Source organism: Podarcis raffonei, chromosome 3 (genome assembly GCF_027172205.1).
Source record: "Podarcis raffonei isolate rPodRaf1 chromosome 3, rPodRaf1.pri, whole genome shotgun sequence".
Classification (NCBI taxonomy): Eukaryota; Metazoa; Chordata; class Lepidosauria; order Squamata; family Lacertidae; genus Podarcis; species Podarcis raffonei.
The window spans coordinates 1,064,855-1,085,258 of record NC_070604.1 but is presented as its reverse complement, the minus strand read 5'-3'; the positions used below and the strand labels follow the sequence as shown (position 1 = coordinate 1,085,258).

The following is a 20,404-nucleotide window of genomic DNA, read 5'->3' as shown; positions in this document are numbered from 1 at the left end:
TGGTTTTAAGATTTTAAGAAGCATAACAGAATCATAGAATTGTAGAGCTGAAAGGAATCCCGAAGGTCATCACTTCCAATCCCTTGCACTGCAGAAATTACAGCTAAACATTCAGATGGCCATCCAACCTCTGCTTCAACACCTCCAACGAAGGAGAGGCCATCACATACCAAAGTAGTCTGTTCAACTGTTAAACAGCTCTTACTGTCAGGAAGTTCTCCCTAATGTTTCTTATAACCTGAATCCATTGGTTTGGGTCCTACGGAGAAAAGAAGCTTGCTCCATCTTCCATGTGACCGACCTTTAGATCAGGCTTCCTCAAACTCGGCCCTCCAGATGTTTTTGGCCTACAACTCACATGATCCCTAGCTAGCAGGACCAGTGGTCAGGGATGATGGGAATTGTAGTCTCAAAACATCTGGAGGGCCGAGTTTGAGAAAGCCTGCCTTAGATATTGGAAGATGGCTTTCATGTCACCTCTTAGCCTTCTCTTCTCTGAGCTAAATATGCCCAACTCCCCTAACTGAGTCCGATCCTCATAAGGCTTGGTTTCCAGACCCTTGGCCATCATGGTCTAACTCCTCTGTGCACATTCCAGCTTGTCCACATTGTTCTTAAACAGTGGTGCCCTGAACTGGACACAGGACTCCAGGTGGAATTACAGTGCTACCTCAGGTTAAGTACTTAATTCGTGCCGGAGGTCCGTACTTAACCTGAAACTGTTCTTAACCTGAAGCACCATTTTAACTAATGGGGCCTCCCGCTGCCGCCGCACCACCGGAGCCCGATTTCTGTTCTCATCCTGAAGCAAAGTTCTTAACCTGAAGCACTATTTCTGGGTTAGCGGAGTCTGTAACCTGAAGCGTATGTAACCTGAATCGTATGTAATCTGAGGTACCACTGTATAGGGGTGGTACTATGACTTCCCTCGAGCTGGACACAGTTCTTATGTTGATGCAGCCCAGAAAAACATTGTTGATTTGTGCTATGTCTGCCGGGTGTCGGTAACCTGGGCCGGTTCTTTGGTTACCTCTCCACCAACTGCAACATTGTCCTGGTAGCCCACAAATGGCAATGATGAGCGGATATATGAAGCCTGTAGTATCTTGTGACTGCAAAGAGGAGGAGGAAGGAGAGCTGTTGGGTGGCAAGGAAGGGTTTCTTCCCCATATTTTGGCCAGAGAGGCTGTAGTCATTCAGTCGATGAAATAGCTCAGGATGGGAAGCACCACTGAGGGTCTGAAAGATCATGGTGTCGCCATTTAATGTTCCCGTGTGATTCAGTTATTGGTATATTTCTTATGTAAGTCAATTGGTGTTTTAAGTACTGTAGCTTCTATATGTCTCAAGAGATTTGACCCTCTTAATCTATTCTTGTTCCAATTGAATTAATCCTTTCAATTTTTCCCTAATAATGTTCTCTTATGAATCGAGGGGTGTGTGTGTAATTTCTTGCCTTTGTGTTCTCTCTTTTAGTAGATGCAAAGCAATATGTTAGATGAAATCAAGTTGCCTCATTTCTTGCAAGTTTCATAAATCACTTTCAAGAGTCAAAAATTTGTTTGCTTGAGAAGTAACCTTCGACAGTGGAATTTGCTGCCAAGGAGTGTGGTGGAGTCTCCTTCTTTGGAGGTCTTTAAGCAGAGGCTTGACAGCCATATGTCAGGAGTGCTCTGATGGTGTTTCCTGCTTGGCAGGGGGTTGGACTCGATGGCCCTTGTGGTCTCTTCCAACTCTATGATTCTATGATTTCAAAAACTCCTAGGCATTTGCTGTTGTTACCACAACAGGCATTTACTTTGAAATTCTGCCTTCTCTCGGAATCTGCTCTATCACTTCTAAATAGCATTGCGTTAACATAGATTTCTCCCCCTAAGTGGCAGCTGCAGAGGCTACAGTGAGGGAGAATAGTGTCTGTGTTCCTTAGCCCTCCTGCCAAGGTTCAGTATCTGAGGCTGATGAAAAGGGAAAGGCAGAAATTGCTATTCTGCTTACAGATCAAAGCAGAAAAGCAACAACTGGGTTTTGCTAAATCAGCCACATATGGGAACACCTTGGTTTAGGATTGTAGAATCGTAGAGGTGGGGGGAACATTGTTGGTGGTCTGTGGACCCCAAGGGGTTTGTGGCACCATTCACATAACAAAAACTACCATAGAGATGGTAAAATTTTCTAGTACTTAGCTAATTGGGAACCACTGATTTAGTTCAACCCCTTGCAATGCAGGAATCTCGACTAAAGTTGGATGGCCATCGCTAACAGATGGCCATCTAACTTCTGCTTAAAAACCTCCAAGAAAGGAGAGTCCACAATCTCCCAAGAGAGTCTGTTCCACTGTCTAACAGCTCTTACCATCAGAAAGTTCTTCATGATGTTTAGCTGGAATCTTCTTTCTTGGAGCTTGAAGCCATTGGTTCCAGTCGTACCCTTCAGAGCAGGAGAAAACAAGTGTTCTGCATCTTCCATGTGAAAGCCCCTGAGATATTTCAAGATGGCTGTCATATCTCCTCCCAGTCTCTTATTCTGCAGGTTAAACATACCCAACTCACTCAACCATTCCTCATGAGACTTGGTGTCCAGACCCTTGATCATCTTGGTTGCCCTCCTTAACCAAGGATAGTTGAAGTCATGTTGTTGCTGGACCTTCTCCTTTTCCTGTATCCAATTCCTCCCTCACCTGGGTCACGGGTGGCGCTGTGGCCTAAACCACCAAGCCTCTTGGGCTTGCTAATCAAAAGGTGGGCAGTTTGAATCCGCGCGATGGAATGAGTTCCTGTTGCTCTGTCCCAGCTCCTGCAGACCTAGCAGTTCGAAAGTGCGCCAGTGCAAGTAGATAAATAGATATCGCTGCAGTGGGAAGGTAAACAGCATTTCTATGCACTCTGGTTTCTGTCATAGTGTCTTGTGCCAGAAGTGATTTAGTCCTGCTGGCCACATGACCCGGAAAGCCGTCTGTGGACAAACGCCGGCTCCCTTAATCACCTTTGACTGGACTTAACCATCCAGGGGTCCTGTACGTTTACTTTACCTCACCTTCAAAATAAGGCGTTTATCGATTGTAGCTTAGAGACATTGATTCATTAAGTTATTTATGCTAACCCTTGAAAAGAAATATAGTTGCAATATTTAATCTTGTTCCAAGTTGTTCTTTTGTGTTTTAATCTCCGCCTTTTATTGTTTTTCATCATTCCACAATTGGTCCCATTCTCCGTTTAAGGAAAGATTTCCAGTTTCCAGGCTGCATCATATACCTAGTAAAAATTCCATTCCCCACACCTTGTCAATTCAGCATCTTTATCGGTGGTATAGAATTCTGTATAGTTTGTTGTCAGACATGTCAGCTGAAGGGGGTATACTTTGGTTTTGCTTAGCAGGAGCTGAGTGACATCCTGCCCTTGCTGCATTATTGATGGTCCAATGTTGTTATGTTGCAGATGGCTGAGAGCTAGGAAGAACCATTCCAGAGCAGAATGACTCACATTCCCACAGCCATGAATGGTAAGGAGCTCTTGTGTAGGGTATCCTCTGAGGAGGAAGATCTTTTGTCTTTCTCGTATATTACAGTATTATTGAATAATTCTAAGATTGATATGCCTCAGAATTTTGGTAAATTTTCTGAAGACTATCTACTTTTGCCTACAGAATTTTGTTCTGTGTGTTTTCCATGATCCTTCTGTCGGAGCTTATAGAGGGCACCATGAGCTGCCTGAAGCAGCTGCTAATTTTACTGTATTTTAAGGCTTGAAACATCCCCTGTGAACAGTGTGACAGTCTTCGGAGTTCTTCAGCTGTGAGTGGCAAGCTGTGTCCTTGGTTATCAGGCCATGTCACATAAATGGTACCTCCCCACCCCCCAAAAAAGGTTATGAAAGGCTTGTAGACCTTCTGTTGCTTAAGGTAATAAGTGTAGTAGCAGAAAACAAAGCAATCCTGTTCACGTTTACAAAAAACTAAGCCCGACTGTGTTTAGTGAGAAACCTCGTAAGTAGGTAAATTGTTAATGTTTAATGTTTTCTTGTGTTTTTATATATGCTGGAAGCCGCCCAGAGTGGCTGGGGCAACCCAGTCTGATGGGTGGGGTACAAATATAATAAGAATAAGAATAATAAGTTTAGGAATACAGTCTTAAAATCAATTTTTTACAGACATAATATTTCATGATAAATGCTTTTCACATCATTTAAATTGCTCATCTAAAAGCATTTATTTTGAATACAGCTGTGATATTTACATATTAGTTTATCATCCTTTTGATTTTGTTTGTAGAAGGAAAGAAAATAGTTTTACAGCCGCTGAATTTGCTGTGGAAGTCCAGTAAGAACCAAAAATGGAATTTCAGGATAAGCTCTTAAACCCTTGAAGCTGGTAAAATTAAATTTATTTCACTGTTGCAGATATTTAGAACAGAGAAGTTAAGATAGGCTTGAGGATAAGTAAAAAAATTGCTACCTCATGCAAATGTTTGCCCACATGTGCGCAGTGTAAAATATTCTGCTAGCTTCAAGGCTGCATTTACTGCATGAAGTATTAAAGCATGCAATTTGTTTCTCTAAATAACTCAGAAGTTTGTGAAACATTCTCATGTTTTTCCACGCATAATCTCTTCACACTGAGCATTACCACTTTTGAAGCTTGCATAATTGGCTGGCTTTATTTTATGATTGAATAAAACACTTTAAAATAATGATTTAGGAAGTTTTAATACTTTTTTAATACTTAAAAGGGACTTGCAACTAGATATTAACTCAACCTGTGTAAAAGTGATGAGTCTACAGAGTGATCTTGTATGAGGTTAAATCCTTGATCTCCCAGCCTAAGGATAGCCAACAGGACATCCTCAGGATGTTGGACCAAAACTCCCATCAGCCTCCATTAACATGGTCAGTATGTCAGGCATGATGGTTGTTGAAGTCCAGCAATGCCCATGGGGCACCGTCTTGGCTACCTCTGGTCTTGCACAATGCTCTCTCTTCTGCCCAAGGGGTCATTTTCACTGGAGAGGCCAGGCGCTGAACCTTGGGTGGGTGGAGAGCCCCTGAGCCTTGGCTGCTGCTTCTGTACTGAACACAGGTTCACCGTAAACACCAGTTGAGACACACACAGGAGGAAATGGCTGAAATTGGTTATTAGATTATGTTGGGCCATTCTAACTCCCAGAGGCATTGTCACTTCCTAAACTAGGGTTGGTTCCTTTTTTCCTGCCAGTGTGTCTTTAACGGTTGCATAATCAGCAGAAATTCAACAGAAAGCTTTCTTGGGCTTAAAGTCACGATGGCAGGGAAGTCTGTCTTTCTGATGTATTCCTGTTAAAGGCACAAGGACCATGACAGAAAAAGGGGGTGACCCTATCCTATCCCTTTGGTGAAGGAAAAAGAGAGCAACTGATACAGAATGGCCAGAGTACTTTTCTCCTAGAATATGGTGACTGAGCAGCTGATATGAAGAGTAGAAGCTTGTGTAAGGTGGACACACTCAAAATCTTACGCTTCTTCCCCTACTCAGCCATTTCTCTTCATTTGAAGTAGTCCTTCCTGAAGTGAAGCTTTGGTCTAGCAAATGTGGCCTTAAGGATGTGTCAGGCTGGTACTAAATTAGAGATAATTGCAGCATTAATTAGTTTGATCAGTCTTAGAATTGGAAGGGACTTTAGAGATGATCTAATTCAACCTAGTGCAGGATGCAACTACAGCATCCCTGACTGGTGGCTGTCCAGCCTCTACTTAAATACTCACAGTGAAAGGGAGTTGTCCAACAGCTCTTTATCTTAGGAAGTTTCTCATAATTTGCAGCTGAAATTGGCTTCTCTGCAACTTCCACCCATTGGTTCTTGTCCTGGCTTCTGGAGCAACAGAGAGCATGAACTGCAACACTTCAGAAATTTAAAAAGCTCTGTGATAACGTCACTGTATTTTTTTCACTGCCTGCTAAAAACATTATTGATTAGACATGCTTACCCAGATGCTCAGAAAGCCAAGGCAATTTTAATCTGTTTTAGTATTTTAACTTCTGTACATCTTAAAGTAGGTTTGTACATTTTTCTTTATTTTGCTGTTTTATCTTTGTGTAAACCATAAATAGATGTGGCTCTTAACCTTGTAGGGTATGCAGCATTCCAGCCACACAGAAGTCAGAGCTTTCTGCATCTCCCCCTCTAGGCAAGCTAGAAGTGCAACCACAGTTCAGCATGAACATGGATCAGGGCCCACGAGAGAAGTGGCCTGTGGAGAGTCCTGGAGGCTGGGAGAAGGAGGGGCTGCTAGGTTTTTGAACGTAATCTGTTCTGGAAGAGCGTTGGACTTCCAAAACAATTGAAAACTGAGGCACAAAGGACGGGCTACCAATTCAATAGAGAAAATTGTAAAACAACAAATAAACGCAGTGGAAGCCATTCGACTTCCGAGGTGCATTCGAAAATGGAAGCATATACTTCTGGGTTTTTGGTGTTCGAAAAACAAAACATTTGGCAATGGAGATGTCCAAAAACCAAGGTACCACTGTAAATTTTAATAGCCTTAAGGCTTCAATCCTAATCCCATTTACCTGGGAGTAAATTGAATTCACTAGGATTTACCGTATTTTTCGCCCTATAGGATGCACTTTTCCCCCTCCAAAAATGAAGGGGAAATGTGTGTGTGTCCTATGGGGCGAATGCAGGCTTTTGCTGAAGCCTGGAGAGCGAGAGGGGTCGGTGTGCATCCTCCAGAGCAGGAGAAAACAAGCATGGTTATACATTTCAATCACATTACAGCCCAATACAGTCATGAGCTGGTAGCTAGTGCCTATTTGGAATGGTAGGATTGGGCAAGAAATAAATAAAATACTGAAACACTTCTTGTTCCAAATTCATGATCTTGATAAAGAGAGAGAGAGAGGAGAAAAAGGAGAAGAAAATGAGATAAGAGTAACTGTCTTCCAAAAATCATTTGAATGGTAGGGATTTGGGGGATGGCCTTTGAGCATACATAGATCATACGTAAATAATGTTTAACTGAAAAGTCAACAATGGTGAAAGCATGCCCGCTAATGCTGTAAAGTCCATATAATTGTGTTAAAGCTGGAAAAAACCTTGAGAGAATAACAGTCAGCAAATAATTGCGCATCAAGATACCATGAATCATAAAAGCATTCCTGCCAAACTGGTGAGGGTAAAGTGTGTTAAAAACTCGTGAGCTTAATATTATCACTTATTAAATAAAGGTTCGTTTTTCCCCAGTTGACTATACCCATTTAAAACTACTTTTTTTAAAAGCATTCCCTTTTGCTTTCAGGAGGCTCAAACATTTGGGCCATCACCTCGGAAGAGAGATTGAAGTATGACAAGCAGTTTGACAGCCTTAAACCAGTTGGGGGATATGTCACAGGTTGGTATGTGCTTCTGCAGTGAATTGCCTTCCTCATTATAATCTGAAGATTTAAATCATGAATTTGCTCTCAGTTGAAAATTGGCATAAAATGCCTCTTGAAGGAAGCAAGGGGTTCCTCCAGATTGATAGCATTTACAAGTACAGGACGGCCACACCTTACGTGGGGACTCTGTTCCAAGAGTTCAGTGTATACAAAAAGGTGCATATTCAAGCCACCTCCTTGGAACTTGGTCTTCTACCATCAGCTGGTACCTGGAGTGAACCGCACTCCACAAGTTCCCCACCATGCTTGGGGTAGGCCTATTCAGTGCACGGGCTCTGAGATGCTCTCATGAGAACTCGCAGGACTGCCCAAGTTCCCGTGAACGAGCATCTCCAGGCATCTGGAGCCAACGTGCTGAGAGGGCCTTGCCTGTATACCTGAAGGAGCATCTCCACCCCCATCGTTCAGCCCGGACACTGAGATCCAGCGCCGAGGGCCTTCTGGCGGTTCTCTCGCTATGAGAAGCAAAGTTATAGGGAACCAGGCAGAGGGCCTTCTCGGTAGTGGCACCCGCCCTGTGGAACGCCCTCCCTTCAGATGTGAAGGAAATAAGCAGCTATCCTATCTTTAAAAGACATCTGAAGGCAGCCCTGTTTAGGGAAGTTTTTAATATTTAATGCTGTATTGTTTTTAACACTCGATTGGGAGCTGCCCAGAGTGGCCGGGGAAACTCGGCCAGATGGGCAGGGTATAAATAATAAATTATTATTATTATTATTATTATTATTATTATTATTATTATTATTATTATTTAGAGCTTTTCACCTTAGTTTAAAGAGGTAAAGAGTCTAGTCTGGTCAGAAGGGAGTTGGTGCTTGGAAGTAGGGCTGGCTCTGGGTCGTGTTGTGTCTCCATCCTCAGATGCATTCCTTTCATTCCCCACATTCTTCCAGTCAACCCAATCCTCTCCACCATGCTTTCAAGCAAGGGTGGTATACAAATAATGAGCAGATAACTTAAGGAATGTGTAGAATTGGCCCCTGTATGCTACCTGGAGAGACCATTCATATTGCTTCTCTGCTTGGGGAGTTCAATAGGGAAGGTTTGCCTCACTTGGCAGGCAATTAAACCTAAAATTGGAGAATCATGACAGCCTTTTATTGATTTTTGGAAAATTGTATGTAAGATTGCTTCTGTTATGTGATTTATGTGTTTGATTAGAAAGTACTAATTTTTATTAGCTTTATGCATTTTCACTTGTTTTAGTCTGGACTTTATATAAAATTGGATATGCTTAGATTGTATTCATATTTTTGTAAAATTGTGTATGTTTATTTTACTTGCTTGCAGTGTGTGTGTGTGTGTGTGTGTGTGTGTGTGTGGTGTATAGGGGTATATGGGGCAAGGCGCTTCAGCCCCCTCCATAGTTTGAAGCAGGGGGCCCAAGCATCTCACCTATCAATCACAGCTCTGGCACTCATTGGCTAAAACTACTGATAGGCAGGAGCATCCGGTCTGGCTCCTTCCCCAGAAGTCACTTAGAAGTGCGTGCACATTTTGCTTCATAGCTTTCCTTCTAGGAAGATATATCTTATAAATAAAAGCTCAGAGTCTGCTTTCCCTTCTCAGGGACATAGTGTCTATGGGCCAATGTTGGTGACCCTGATCAAGGATATTGTTGGTTCCTATGTTCACCACTTAGATATAGATACCAGTAGCCCTCATCGTTCCCTCTGGGTCTTCACGGGGCCCTAATGATAGTAGCCGTCACTTTGGAAGCAGATGAGCAAAGGGAATCTGGTATTTCAGCAGGCTGATGTGGAGCTGTGCTATGTGCCTGCTGAAATAGGTGTTTACAAATACATATATCAAATTAATAATGGCTCTTTCTCATTGTTAAAATTTTCATTGATTGATTTGTGAATCAGAACATTAAATCCACTCAGTAATTTTGCATTTGCGATGTCAAATAGTTGAAGCACTTTGATAACTTTTAAAAACATGGTCCAGTATATTAATGAGTCCTTTAAGGAAAAAATCACCAATGGAAAGTTGAGAATTGTATTAATGATGATGACTCACCTTGTCCCATTTTTTCTTTCCACATAGGCGATCAAGCACGTACCTTTTTTTTACAGTCGGGTCTGCCGTCTCCAGTCTTGGCTGAAATATGGTAATACATACATACATACATACATGCATGCAGATACGTTTAATATTGTTATATTGATAGCACAAACGTCTATATCTTTACTGAATGTGTTTAATGAGGATTATATAATGATAATAATGATAATTTATTGCTTATACCCCACCCATCTGGCCAGGGCTCCCCAGCCACTCTGTGCAACTCCCAACAGAATATTAAAAACACAATAAAACATCAAGAATAAAAAACTTCCCTAATTCATGGAATATTAAAAGCTTCCCCAAACAGAGCTGCCTTCAGATGTCTTCTAAAACTCAGATAGCTGTTTATTTCCTTGACTTCTGATGGGAGAGTGTTCTACAGGGCGGCTGTCCTCTGCCTGGTTCCTTGTAACTTAGCTTCTCACAGTGAGGGAACCTCCAGAAGGCCCTCAGAGCTGGACCACAGTGTCTGGGCAGAACGTTGGGGTTGGAGATGCTCCTTCAGGTATACTGGGCCGAGGTGGTTTAAGTCTTTAAAGGTCAGCACCAACACTTTGAATTGTGCTTGGAAATGTACTGGGAGCCAATATACGTCCTTCAGGACCAGTTTTATATGGTCTTGGTGGCCACTCCCAGTCACCAGTCTAGCTGCCGCATTCTGGATTAGTTGTAGTTTCTGGGTCACCTTCAAAGGTAGAGCACATTGCAGTAGTCCAAGCGGGAGATAACCAGAGCATGCACCACTCTGGCGAGACTGTCTGCGGGCAGGTAGGGTCTCAGCCTGTATACTAGGTGGAGCTGGTAGACAGCTGCCTTGGACACAGAATTGACCTGCGTCTCCATGGACAGCTGTGAGGCCAAAATGACTCCTAGGCTGCGCACCTCCTCCTTCAGGGGCACAGTTACCCCACTCAAGACCAAGGAGTCCCCCAAATCTGCCCGCCCCCTGTCCCCGCAAAACTACTTCTGTCTTGTCAGGATTCAACCTCAATCTGTTAGCCACCATCCATCCTCCAGTCGCCTCCAGGCCGGTTCTGATTTAAAAGAGAGAAAAGCAAGGTATCATGCACATACTGATGAACACCCAGCCCAAACGCCCTGATGATCTCTCCCAGCAGCTTCATATAGATGTTAAAAAGCATGGGGGAGAGGATGGAACCCGGAGGCACCCCACAAGTGAGAGTCCAGGGGTCCGAACACTCATCCCCCCATACCACTTTCTGGACACGGCCCAGGAGGAAGGAGCGGAACCACTGTATAACAGTGCCACCAGCTCCTCTAGATGGCCCAGAAGGATGTGATGGTTGATGGTATCAAAGGCCACTGAGAGATCCAGCAGAACTAGGTAATAGCTTTCACCTTTGTTGCTAGCCCACTAGAGATCATCGACCAGCGCAACCAAGGCAGTTTCAGTCCCATGATGAGGCCTGAATCCCGACTAGACAAATGGTCTGCATCCTCCAGGTGTGCTTGGAGTTGTTCAGCAACCACCCGCTCAATCACCTTGCCCAAGAATGGAAGATTTGAGACCGGGCAATAGTTGGCCATATTGGGCGGGTCTCCCGTTCCAGCCCTGCTCCCATGGTGGAGTCTGCCTCTTTCTGAATCTGAGCAACTTTATCTGCAAAACCTTTGGAAAATCATTGCAGGAGATCTTGGGGTCCTTACCAGACCCCAGTGGCGAAGATGGTTCCATTAGATTGCGAACCACCTGAAAGAGTCCCCTGCTGCTATTTTCTGCATATGCAACAGAGGTGGTGAAGAATGTCTTCTTCGCCGTCACTATCGTCACTTGGTAGGCTTGATGTTGAGCTCTAACCCATGTCCGGTCCGATTCAGAATGAGTTTTCCGCTATCAGTGCTCTAGCTGTCTCAGCGATTGTTTCATCGCCCTCAGCTCTAGGGGAAACCGTGGGGCTGTCTGGGCTCCATGCTATCGGAGAGGGCGCTTCGGAGCCAGTCGATAGTCCTGGTTAACTCCACATTCCAGCAGGTCATCAGGGAATCAGCTGAAAGGCCACCAACATGGGTTAGAACATCCCCTACCACTCTCTGGAAACCATTTGGATCCATTAAGTGGCAGGGGCGGACCATCCAAATCAATCCCACCTCCCTGCAGAGGGGAAGGGTCCAGTTGCACCACACTCCTGTTGTAGTGAGGACTGGACCACCGGCTTTGGACTTCAGGGCCTGCTTCCTTGCAAGGCCTTTACCCACTGACCTAGGGGGCGAGGCCCAGGCCCTCACACTTCCAGCTTTAAAGAGACTCCTGCTGCAATGAGGACTGTAGGGCCCAGTGGGTAGGGCTGGACTCACTGGAACAAACTCTTGGGGAAGGGCGTGGGGGTGGGGGTAGTGTTCCACTATTGCTTCCCTGCTCCAAGTATCTAATGTGTTTTAAAATGTTCTTAAGCTGTCTGTGACATTTTAAGTTTTTGCTTTTGCTTTGTTTTTGCTCTGTGGGGGTGGGAGAAACGTTTAGTTGGGGCTGGGGATTAGTTTAATTTTAGTACAATTGTAATATATTTTTATTATTCAAATCAAATCAAATACCTTTATTGGCATCACAGTATAAAATGTTTCAAATCACTGGGATAATTAAGAGGACAAGGGTGGAGCTGTCAAGGGTTATAGGGTATTATTAGTGTTAGTGGTTTCTTGTATTGTTTGCATTTTGTTCTGAAGGGGAAAGGGTCAGTGCTGCCTTGAAGTGGGCCCCAGCCAACAGAATGGCTGGGGCTGGTTTGACTGAGGGTGGGGGGTGGGGGTGGGATGCACTGGGAAATCCGATCTCAGTGATCACAGGCAGGAGGAGGAGTTACGCTAAGACCAGACCACATAATTCCCGAGGAGGCAGGTTTAATCGTTGTTTGAAGGCTATCTCCCTCGACTGGAAGGATACTGGAATCAACAAGGGAGAACCACATGACCTTAAGGTGCTGCTGTGCAATGCCAGGTTGATGATTCATAAGATCACTGTCAGTGTTTGTAAAAAGCAAAAAAGGAGGGAAAGGTTCTGACCTCCCTTTGTCTCCTCAGCCTGGTCCTCGGACCCTTGTCGGCACAAAAAGAGTCCACGAGAATATCCTTGCAGAGTTTTATTCTTAAAAGTCTTTGTGCAAAAGTGACTGAACAACTATACACACCAGCACTAGCCAACCAACCCAACTCAACCTAAACACCAGCCCAGCAACCAAACTAACATTTCTCACTCTATATATACAACTTGGTGCAGGCCGCTGAGTCATGCTGACCCAGCTTTATTCACATTAAAGAAACAGCGGCCATTTTTAACCGTGACACCCCTTCTGTTTCTTAAATGCGAAAAACCCCCAACAGAAACAATACATACATACATTATATACATAAACCCAGTTTTGTCATCAATTCATTATGGCATGTTGCTGGCAAAGGCTTGGTAAACAAGTCAGCAATATTATCTTGTGATTGACAATACTCCAGTTTGATCACCCCATTCTGTACACAATCTCTCACATTCGCATGACGGATAGCAATATGTTTTGATGCGGATTTCATTATTTCCGAGCCCGCTAATGCAATGCATGATTGGCTATCTTCATACACTTGGATAGGCAAATCTACTTTACAATCTAGATCTTTTAGTATCTGTATAAACCACATGATTTCATTGCATGCTAGCGACAGGCTCCCATATTCTGCCTCACAGGATGAGGTCGCAACAAATCCTTGTTTCTTTGACCTCCATCCAATTATGGTATTGACAAACATCATAACCATTCCACTTGTAGATTTTCTCGTAGCTACACAGCTTCCCCAGTCCGCATCAACAAATACTCCTAGTTTTTCGTCTTGTGTACTAGATATCTCTAAACATACATTTAATGTCCCCTTTAGATATCTGATAAGCCTTTTCAAAGCACACCAGTCGGCAGTACTGGGTTTAGATACACGTTGGCTCAGAACATTTGTAGCACGTGCAATGTCTGGCCTTGACCACTGGTTTAAATACAGCAGTGATCCTATTTTTGAGTGATACAACTCAGGCTGATCAAATTCATCATCACACACTGTCTTTGGGAAATCTGGTGTCATGGGAGTCTGAACTGGCTTGCAGTTTTCCATGCCAAACTGCTCTATCAAATGAAGAATTTTCTCTTTCTGGCTCAATAGGAAGCTTCCACCTGCTTCCTGCCTTACTTCTACTCCCAAGTAATTGCTTTAAGCTTAAACCTCTTTTCCAGTTGGCTTGTGAGCTTCTGGATCTCATCTGTGGAACTCCCTGCCACAAGCAAATCATCAACAAAGACTAAGAGCATTAGATATTTGTTGCCTGTCCCCTTGGTGTACAGGCATGGATCAGCCACACTCCTTTTAAAACCAAGTTTTACAAGGGCTTCATTTAAACACTGGTTCCAACACCTTCCACTTTGTTTGAGACCATAAACAGCCTTTTTCAAACGCCAGACTGCACCATTCCCCTCTTCAAACCCAGGGGGTTGTCTTATTAACACTTCATGGTCTAAATTTGCATGCAGGTATGCAGCATCAACATCAAAATGGTGCACTGCTAGTTGCCTTACAGCAGCAATGGAAAGCATTAAACGAAAAGTTTCACTCTTTACAGTGGGAGAAAACACTTCATCATAACTCTCCCCTTTAATCTGAGTGAACCCTCTGGCTACTAATCTGGCTCAAAAACGTTCCTTTTGCAAACCCACTTGCACGACACCACTCTGCCACCAGGTGGCGGCATTATGACCTCAAATACTTTGTTACGTTTAAAAGAGTCCATTTCTTCTTTCATAGCTTGTTCCCACAAAGCACGTTCTCCAGGGGGTAAGTCTAAGACTTCATTATAACTTTGTGGTTCCACACAACTCACATTGCATACTCTCACTCCTCCTAGGGTCAAACGCTGAGGAGGTACACCCTTGTTTGAACGCTGGGAGCACCTAGGCACAACTACTTCTTCTTCCCCCCTTATCTCTGGCTCTTCTTCCTCTTCCTCTAGAGAAGTATTATCTATTGCCACATCTTTTGGGGAAATCTGTGCCTCCTCCTCATCCTGCTCCTGTGTTGCCAATGGCTGAGAAGAAGCCTCTTCTCTTACTTGCAGGGGCAGTAGGCAATCTGGGTTGGCATGGATCACAGTCCATCTGTCCTGGTCAGCAAAGTCTGTGCTTCATGACAGAACCACGCGTCCTGGGCGTAAATTGAAACGCCACCCTTTGCCATAGGACTGGTATCCCACAAACCGCAGTCTCTGCGCTCTAGCACCCCCTTTCTGACGCTGAGCTTTGGGGATATTTACATGTGCCCAAGCACCCCAGTTATGGAGCATTGTCCACTCTGGTTCTTTCCCAAACAATACATGATAAGGAATATCTTTTATAGAGCTAGACCAGGTTCTATTAATCAAAAAGTTCGCGGTAAGGAGAGCCTCGCCCCACAGCCTATGGTTGTGGACCAACCCTGCATCCACTAGCAGGCAGTCCTTTACTGACTGTATCACAGCCCCACGTCTTTCACACAGACCATTTTCAGCAGGGCTATAAGGGTTAGTCAAGTGATGAGTGATCCCCTTACGTCGCAACCATGCCCCAAATTGTTTGTTCAGAAATTCTCCGCCCCTATCTGTTTGCAACTGCACAACAGGGCGAGCGAAGAGCTTTTCAGCTTGGGCAACCCATTCTCTGAATGTGGGGAAATACTCAGATTTCTGCTTTAACAAAAACAACCAACTGAAACGTGATTTATCATCTATTACCAGAAAAGCATATCTGGCGCCCCCTTCAGTCTTCTGTGGAAAAGGGCCTATCACACCACAATGGACAAGTTCTAAAACCTCTTTAGATACTCTGTCACTTTTAGAAGCCACAGGCTTCCTCTTAGATTTGGCCATTTTACATACACTGCAATCTAGAAAACAGTTACAGCTATTTACTTTTAGATTCTTGCACACCTTTTGCATCTCTGAAAGCACACGGAAATTGGCATGACCCAGTTTTCTGTGCAGTTCATGTACACACCCCTTATGAACTGGCAAATTATCCTGAACCACCTGGGCTGCTTTAACAGGCTTGTTCTGCATTACATATAACCCATTTTCCAACTTTGCATGGCCACATACCTGAGTTCCATTCTTTATCAGACAGCCATCCTGCGTGAACTTAACACTATACCCTGCTTTAATCAAACAGCTTACAGACAGTAAGCAATAGTCCAAACTGCTGACAAACAGAGTCTCTGGTAGAGTAGTGTTCAAGCACTGCAGGAAACATGTTCCCTGGCCATCAATCTTACTTCTATGACCATCAGCAAGATAGATAGAGTCTTTTCCATTGGCTGGCTCCCCCAGGGTCTTAAAGTCCTCCCGACGGTTGCAGATAATCCTGCTGCTCCCAGAGTCCAGCAACCATGTTCCTTGAGGTATCTTCCTCTCCTCTCGAGAAAATGCAGAAACAAACTGAGCAGAACGCGTGTTCTTCTTCCCTGAAGAGAACCCCTTCTGCTTATGTTTCTGCGTTGATTGCTCCACGTCGTCTCCTGGAAGTCTTGCCCTGCATTGACGTTGGAGATGCCCGGGTTCGTTGCATCTATAGCATCTCCACAATGCCATGGCCAAGTCCAAACCTTGGTGTTGCTCCATGGACAGATTCTGCTGCTGGCCCCCTCGGCTGTAACTCCTCCGCTCTTGGAGTTCAGCCTGTCTATCTGACCTTCTTTCTGCTTCTTCGGTCAATCTTCCAACCACATACTCAAGGGTCAGAAACAGCGGCCATTTTTATCTGTGACAATCACTGCCATCCATGACTTGATCGTGGATGGAGGACTTGACCTGACATGTGTAAGAGACTTGGTTGGATGAAGCAGGTGGGCCGGTTCTTGCCGCTGCTTGTCCACCAGGTTTCTCTTACGCACAGCAGCCCAGGTCATATGTCCATGGGGGGGGGTGCAGTAATTTTTAGGATTTTTAAGGATATGATTTGTTCCTATTTTTTTAATTTTAATTTTTTAATTAATTTCTATGCCGCCTTATACCTGAAGGTCTTAGGGCGGTTCACATAACATATCAAATACATGAAATCAAAACAATAACAATAACCCAATAACCCTCCCCCTCCCAAAAAAAGAGCCAGCATTTTAAAAAGCGTTATAGGATGTAGATCAAGTCAGGCAAAGGCCTGGTTAAAAAGGAACATTTTTGCCTGGCGTCTAAAGGTGTATAGTGAAGGTGCCAGGTGAACTGGGGAGAGCATTCCACAGATGGGGAGCTACTGCAGAGAAGGAGGGGGCATACAAAGAAGGGCATCTGAAGATGATCTCAGCGTCTGAGTAGGTTCATGGGGAAAGAGGTATTGCGGTTCTGAGCTGTTTAAGGCCTTATAGGTCAAAACCAGCACTTTGAATTGGGCCTGGAAACTCATCAGTAGCCAGTTCAGTTGGACCAGGATTGGTGTAATATGCTCAAACCGCCTTGCTCCTGTCCCACCCACCCCAAGTATTGTTGTTCTTTACAACTGTCTTATTCTCGTCAGAGAAATGTTGAATGGCATGATCTGTATATCTAAATTTCTGTCCTAGGACAAAAATATTAGGATAGAATAGACTAATGTTTTGGAGCACAAACTGAATTTAATGCATCTGTGGTGCTAGCAGCCTCTGAATGTGCCATGTGTTGTTAACTGAGTTTGGAGTAAAAACACAAAAACTGTAAACAAGCAGCAAGGTTTTCATGCTTCCTGCCATGATGGTTGCATTTTCTGATCCTTGGGTGGTGCATAGTACCCTTATTGCCTTAGGTATATGGTCTGCCTTTTTTATTGCAGTCATACCCTGGGTTACAGACGCTTCAGGTTGCGTTTTTTTCTGGTTACGGACCCGCCGAAACCCAGAAGTACCGGAACGGGTTACTTCCGGGTTTGGGGGGTCATGGATGCGCAGAAGCGCCGAATCGCAACCCGCACGTGCGCTGACGCGCCGCTGCGGGTTGCAAACACTGTGGGTTGCAAACGTGCATCCCGCATGGATCACGTTCGCAACCCAAGCTTCCACTTACTAGAATATGCAGCATCTATGCTCTTATCACTCTGTTTGCAAAATTCTTTCTGACAACTGGATGAAACAGAACAGATTATAATGTTTTTGCTTCTTGGGATTCTGAATAGAAGCAACTGTTGAAGACTTTAACTCTGTCCGCATATGTTAGTTGCATTACTGTTTATTGTGTAAGCATTTAAAAAAATATTTTGGAACTTTTAAACTGCTGTAGGCCACTCTCGGCTCTGTTTCTACTATGAAAGGGTGGAATATAAATCCTAATGTTCTGAGCCAAGTGATTAGAGCTGCTATCCCACTTCTATATAAAGGATGCAGTGGAGTTTTTGAGCATAGAGCAATTCAGGTGATTAATGTCCCAATTCTACTCTTGCCCAATTTCTGTCATTCTCTGCTCGGTTGTAACCTCTCTCCAACCTAGGTGAAGGATAAAATTCGGTAATTCATAGGTTTGCCTCTAGCAACCTTGCTTTCTTTCCAGTAGATGCTGCTCCTGAAGAGTTAACCCAGGGGTGGGGGTGGAAATACTAAGAGATCCCTGCTAAATAGGAGTAATTGGCAAGGAAAATAGTCTTCTGCTACTGAACTATAGAACATATACAAATATATAGACGTTATTGTATTGTTTTTTTAAGGGCACTTTCAGACCTGAACAAGGATGGGAAAATGGATCAGCAAGAGTTTTCTATAGCAATGAAACTCATCAAACTAAAGCTACAAGGCCAGCCTTTGCCCGTGGTTCTCCCTCCAATGATGAGGCAACCTCCAGCATTCTCTCCCTTGATTTCTGCTCGTTTTGGTAATCATGAATATGAATCAGTGTACAGGTGTTTGGAGCAAGACTGCCCCTCTTAAATTATTATTGATAAATAAATAGCTATGTTCAAATCGGTTATCATTAGACCATAGATCATGATGTTAAAGATATGTACAGAAAATATAGCTAAATATTATCATATATTTTTCTCATAAAAATGAATAATGAGTACTTTTGAGATGATTCTCCTGCGCTCTGATGGCATAATAAGGATGGGCCTCAGAAATAGTGCAGCTAATTCTATGTGCTGGAAAGGGGTTAGGACTTGCATGTTTCAAAGTGCAACCATGCTTGCCATATGGCACGATCCTTTAAAAAGTAGGGTGAGTTTTGAAAGCAGTTTGTGATATGTTGTTGGCACCTGTCTGTCTCAAGAGACAATGGAGTGTGCCTCGGGGGGTGAAGGCAAGCCACTGGAGAATTGCAGTGGCTGCAGAGACCACAGAGCAACTCATAACTGCTGCCTGCTGCATTGGTCTGCTGTTCTAAGTGGGTTTACAAAAAACAACCCTACTTTTTTAAGGCAAACCTTTCAATGTGCCGAAAGTGGATGCCATTGAACAAATTATTCTCTTCCTTTAATCATACTGTATATTAGACATCTATTGGTCTAAAGCAAGTACTTGGAGCATATTGCTTGTTCTTTTTTCCTGAAGCCTGTGGCAACTGGCATGTGTTATTAGGGAGAACTTATGTGTGAGCATAGACCTCTTATCTAAAACTAGTTTTTGTAGCTCAGGGTTTCCCAAACTTGGGTTTGCGGCTGTTTCTGGACTACAACTCTCATCCTCTCTAGCTTGTAGGACCCATGGTCAGAGATGATGGGAGCTGCAGTCCAAAATCAGCTGGAGACACAAGTTTGGGAAACCCTGGTGTAGATCTCTCTAGTAGAAGTGAGTCATGTCTCCCCAATTCCTGGCTGTTCACAGCTATATGGCTATCACTAAGAACTTGGTTTCTCTTCTAGGCATGGGCAGTATGCCAAACCTGTCTATTCCAGCATCTGTTCCTACAATGGCACCTTTAGCTCCAATGTCCTCTTTTGCTTCTGTAACGTCCATCCCCCCCCTGATTATTTCTGCTCCTCTGCTGCCTTCCACCAGCACACCTGCATTGCCAAATGGAATAACCAGCCTCCTCCAGCCACTACCATACTCTTCAAGTAAGTATCATCATGTCCGACAAGAGGCATACTTCCAGTCTGGACAATCTGAGTTGGATGTTGGCCAGTGCCTTGATTTTGAATGCAAAATCTCCTCCTAGCAAATACTAAACTGATGGTTTTTCCACCTTAAATTCCTTCTTCTTGCTACGCTAACCACTTTCCACTGGAAATATTGTATGCATGATGCCCCGCCCCAAATATTTCGTTGTTTTAATGAAAGTTGGGATGTTGCTATGGAGAGCAAGATGGAGGTGGTACTCAGCCTTTTCCCTTATACTGTTTTCCTACTCAAGGTCACTAATCCATGGAAGCTATTTCCTTGTTCGTGGGGAAAAGAGGAGGAGATTAGTTTTGAGGGGACAAATGTCAGGAAGGGAGAGGGTTAAGCACCCCCTTACCTCGTAAGTCCTCCTGCTCAGCCTCTGAGGCTCACTGAGGCCCTGCCAAATCATGGTAGGAAAGTTACACAACTTGGTGCTGCCCATAGAGAATGTATTGAAGAAAATGAAAAAATAGAATTGGGCTATAAATTAGCATAAATTATTAGGGTGTTGTAGTCAGACTAGTTCTCAAAGCTCGTCAAGTTTGTGGTATGGAGTCAATTTTTTATTCTTTTGCTTTTTTCTTTTTCATTAGTTTTTATTTTTCTTCTTTCTTTGCTCATTTACCCACTTAATTTTTGAGCTTTGTGTTTTGCACTTTGTTTTTTTTAAAAAGTTTTGTTCTATTGTTATTTATCCATTTTTTCCACTCACATAAGCACAGTTTAAAATAATTCTTATTATTTACTTAAGGCTTATTTTTAATCTGGGAAATAGAGTGTGCATATATCTAATAAGTTAATGTCAGGGGACTGCCATCAGAACGGGGGAGGGAGGCAGGGGGATAGAGAGAGCCTCCGGCGC

The 20,404-nt window shown here is 43.7% G+C and overlaps 1 protein-coding gene across 5 annotated transcripts in view; it reads left to right on the top strand.

The window, feature by feature from the left end:
* ITSN2 (intersectin 2) overlaps positions 1–20,404 on the top strand; it is an 83,795-nt gene that overhangs the window by 3,143 nt on the left and 60,248 nt on the right. For all 5 annotated transcript variants that reach the window (XM_053380249.1, XM_053380247.1, XM_053380248.1 and 2 more), the window contains exons 2-6: positions 3,435–3,498; positions 7,269–7,361; positions 9,457–9,520; positions 18,153–18,316; positions 19,302–19,496. In XM_053380249.1, coding sequence (XP_053236224.1) covers positions 3,471–3,498; positions 7,269–7,361; positions 9,457–9,520; positions 18,153–18,316; positions 19,302–19,496 — 544 coding nt within the window. In that variant the 5' untranslated portion in view covers positions 3,435–3,470. The remainder of the gene's footprint in view (positions 1–3,434; positions 3,499–7,268; positions 7,362–9,456; positions 9,521–18,152; positions 18,317–19,301; positions 19,497–20,404) is intronic.